At 56.6% G+C, this 4233-nt stretch overlaps 1 protein-coding gene across 1 annotated transcript; it reads left to right on the forward strand.

Annotated features, from left to right (window-relative positions):
* The first annotated feature begins 1068 nt into the window (after positions 1-1068).
* On the forward strand, positions 1069-3784 carry Rnf26 (ring finger protein 26). Its single transcript, XM_075966243.1, has one exon. The coding sequence runs from the start codon at positions 1607-1609 to the stop codon at positions 2885-2887; it is 1281 nt and encodes a 426-aa protein (XP_075822358.1). The 5' UTR covers positions 1069-1606; the 3' UTR covers positions 2888-3784.
* Positions 3785-4233: the final 449 nt, after the last annotated feature.

A 4233-nucleotide genomic window follows, 5' to 3' on the forward strand; every position in this document is an offset into this window, starting at 1 on the left:
ATAAAACACTCTGACCAAAAGCAACTTGAAGAGGAAAAGGTTTGATGGTCTTGCTCTGTCAGGTCACAGTCCATCTTTGAGGGAAGTCGGGCAAATTGTCAAGGCAGGCGCCTTAACGCAGTCACGCTTCTTATCCCACACATTACGTCCAACCATGGAACTCACTCCGAGCCAAAGAACCGCAGGAACCATGGGGCTGCTGCTTGCTAGCTGGTTCACTCTCGGCCAGCGTTTTTATACAGTGCAGGACAGCCCCCGCTTCTATATCGATTAACAAGTTTACAGACCGACCCGACCTAGACAATAATTAAACTGTGATTTCTCTCAGATGATTGTGCCAAATTGACAGTTTTAAGGACGATGATAGTCACCCAAGAGCCCTCCGCGTAAGTAGAAAGCGCCAGGGCTCTTGATGTGTGGGGCACAGGTGGCCTACTAGCTAAAACAGCGGCCAAGGTAGGAAGCAGAGCTCCTTCAGTCTGGAGTTTCTCAATGACGACGAACTGCCTCCTCAGGATGCTGCAAAAATCTGCCGAGGAGTGTGGAAGAGCAATTTGGGAATCTCCTGTAACACTCTTTTTCTCTTTGTGAATAGCTTTGTGAATAATTTTAAGACGGTGTCTTAAAAAGGGTTGTGTTCCCAAAGCATGGTAGGTGCTTAATAAATGATAAAAATAAGAGGAATGAGAAGATGAAGCGGCGGGTCCCAGCGGGACACGGAGGCGGTACTATTCCAGAGTCCAACCCAGAGTTTAGAGAGCGCAAGCTCCAGGACCCGCAGAGGACGAGGAGGAGGGGGTTGAGGGTGTTAATTCTCAAAAGCAGCCTCATCAAAGGCTGGCTCTGGCCCTTTAAGAGGCGGATGGGGGTTATACTGACAGGCAATCAGACCAATCACTGCTTCAAAGAGAAGGGGCTTTATACTTAATTTTTTTCCACCTCCCTCATTGGAAACTATGTCGTTTTGGCACCGTTCAAAAAGACCAATAGCTTTTCGAGATTTCTGCCACTGCCCTTCACCGATTGGCCATAGGCCATCGTCCCGCCCCCGCTCGCCCCACCCCTTTGCACACAAGATGGCGGCGCCCAGTGGAGTGAAGGCCGCGCTTGGGGCTTCCCGAGGCTGACTCTCTCCCTTTGGTGACAGTCGCCGCTAGTGGGAGGACAGGGGCCGGGCGGGGACAGGGGCACCTGCGTGGCTGGACCGCGAGCCCGCGCCCAGCCTGCGCCGCCCCCACCCGGCCCCGGCCCGGCCCGGCTTTCCCGATCCGGTCCCCCCCTTCCCGGTCTCCTCCCGGTCTGACCGGTTCCCGGCCTCGTCTGCCGCTCCAAGCTTCTAAAGCTGAGGGATTTCCTCCATTCCCGCTCACTGTCACTTTCGACATGTTCTGCCTCTCCGCTCCCGCACAGCCCGCCTTCCAAACCGGGACTCCCTTCGCTCTCCTAAGAGTCTTCCCTCCAACCCGCTTCAGACCTTGGTTCTCGCTCGGTTAGGGGTTCGCATCCCTTCCAGATTAGCCCCCCGACTCTCCAGATCCTGGCAGCCTTGACACGGCCTTCACGGAGGAACCGGCCTTGCTTTCGTCCTGAACTCCGCAGCCCTATCATGGAGGCTGTGTTCCTGGTGGTGAACGGGGTGGGCCTGGTGCTGGACTTGCTGACCTTGATGTTGGATCTCAACTTTCTGCTCGTGTCCTCCCTCCTGGCCACCTTGGCCTGGCTCTTGGCCTTCATCTACAACCTACCACACACAGTCCTGACCAGTCTTCTCCACTTGGGGCGAGGAGTCCTGCTCTCGCTGCTGGCCTTGGTGGAAGCGCTGGTCCGGTTTACCTTTGGCGGCTTGCAGGCCTTGTGGACTTTTCTCTACAGCTGCTACTCTGGCTTGGAGAGCTTGAAGCTCCTAGGGCACCTGGCTTCTCACGGAGCTCTGAGGAGCCGAGAACTACTCAACAGGGGCATCCTGAACATGGTCTCCAGTGGCCATACTTGGCTGCGCCAGGCCTGTGACATCTGTGCCATTGCCATGAGCCTGGTGGCCTATGTGATCAACAGTCTGGTTAACATCTGCCTCATCGGCACGCAGAACCTCTTCTCTCTGGTGCTGGCCCTGTGGGATGCCGTGACGGGGCCTCTGTGGCGGATGACAGACGTGCTGGCTGCTTTCCTCACCCACATTTCCAGCAGTGCGGTGGCCATGGCCATCCTCCTCTGGACCCCCTGCCAGCTAGGGCTGGAACTGTTGGCCTCAGCGCTCCGCCTCCTGGCCGGCTCTGTTCTTTTCAACCTCACGGGTTTGGTGTTGCTGGCTTGTGTGCTGGCGGTGACATTGGCCGTGTTACACCCAGACTTTACCTTGAGGCTGGCCACCCAAGCCCTCAATCAGCTCCATGCCCGGCCATCCTACCACCGGCTCCGAGAGGATGTTGTACGGCTCTCTCGCCTGGCGCTGGGTCTGGAGGCCTGGCGCCGACTCTGGAGCCGAAGCTTGCAGCTGGCCAGCTGGCCGAATCGGGGAGGGGCGCCGGGGGCCCCCCAAGGAGGTCCCCGGAGGGTGTTCTCAGCCAGAATCCAGGGACAGGACGCTCTTCCTGAAGCAGAAGAGGACGTCAGGACCAACAGGACGGCACCCGCTAGAGGCCGAGAGAGACTCAATGAGGATGAACCGACAGCAGGGCAAGACCCATGGAAGCTGCTGAAGGAGCAGGAGGAGAGGAAGAAGTGTGTCATCTGCCAGGACCAGAGCAAGACCGTGCTGCTTCTGCCCTGCCGGCACCTGTGCCTGTGCCAGGCCTGCACCGAGATCCTCATGCGCCACCCCGTCTACCACCGCAACTGCCCGCTCTGCCGCCGCGGCATTCTGCAGACCCTCAATGTCTACCTCTGATGACTCCCTCCCCGCCTGCCCACCCTCCGCGCTCCACTCGCTGGGACAGTATCAGCCTTCTGCCTCTGGGTCTTGGCCTGAGTCTTCTTTGCCTCAACACGACGGCGCGACTCTGTCAAGCCTCAAGCCATATATCCAGGACTTGTAGCTGGAACATTCTGGAAGACTCCAGCCTGGGTGGGACAGGGTAACAGTTTCTCTGCACCCTGTGTGGGGCCCTGTGGTGTTGAGGGTGGTGAGTCTGTCACTATGCAAGGGCCCTGAGACTGTGGCGGGCTTTTCCCCAGTCTGCCCAGGGCCCACCCAGATGCCAGCCTCTAGGGCTAGCCTTTGCTTCTGGCTTTTCTGTTGGGGTTTTTGGTCCTTCCCCCCTAGGCCACACCACAGTAGTGTCATGTGAGGATTTCGGCGACTCATGGGCCTTGGAGTGATCTTCATTTTTCTATTTTTGTTTTTTCTTGTTTGGGAATGATCTTGAATCTTTTTTATGTTCAGTCAGAGCCTCTGCCCTGGCGGGTCTGGGAGTAGAATCCCGTAGGTGCCCTTAGAGCCACTTCTGCCTGTTACTGTCTTTTAAAAAAGACTCCCAACTTGACCCAGAACCTGGGGTGAGTAGTTTATCCCTGGGTACAGGGGTGCAGCTAAACCTGGCTTTGGGACCATTTACCCTGAGGCACTCAGTTCCAGGAGGAGCCTCAGAAGGAAGACCCAAATTTCTGCTCATTCCCCTCACACCTCACATGGCACTGAACATGGCATTCCTCCTGGTCTCTCTCTGGCCTCGGGGAGGGCATTCTGCACATTTCCCTAGGGTTCAAACAAGGGGCTAGGCCTCGGGGCATGCAGCCCCTGTTAGGTCTGCCTGCCCAGTTTCTATGAATAAAGCTGCGTTGATAGCTCTAACAGTTTGGTCCTTGCAAGGGTCAGCGGGTGTTCAACCAGTGTTGCCTGGGGGCTTTCAACTGGCTAGAGTAAGTGAGCACCTGCATTGCTTAGCTTGGGGGTGTGGACGAGGAGATGGGTGGCAGGGCTGTGTCCCCAGGAAAGCTTGGTGGTCACCCCTTCTGATCTGACCTACCACACTCATTTCTGGACCAGGCTTCTCTGTACTGCATTAAGTCCTTGTGAACGGAACGTGAACTCGTTGCCCCTTCCCTGTGTTCCCAGTTGTGCCACTCTTCCTGGGAGGGCACAGTGGAGCTTGCTGCTTGGAGGCCAATTCCTGGAGGAGCTGGCGCTTGTCTGTTTCTTGTTTGTTTTGTTTTTCAGGGTTCTTCTGTGTAGCTCTGGCTTTCCTGGAACTCACCATGTAGACTAGGTTGGTCTTGAACTCAGAGATCCACCTG

The sequence above is a fragment of the Microtus pennsylvanicus genome, chromosome 3 (assembly GCF_037038515.1).
Source record: "Microtus pennsylvanicus isolate mMicPen1 chromosome 3, mMicPen1.hap1, whole genome shotgun sequence".
NCBI lineage: Eukaryota > Metazoa > Chordata > Mammalia > Rodentia > Cricetidae > Microtus > Microtus pennsylvanicus.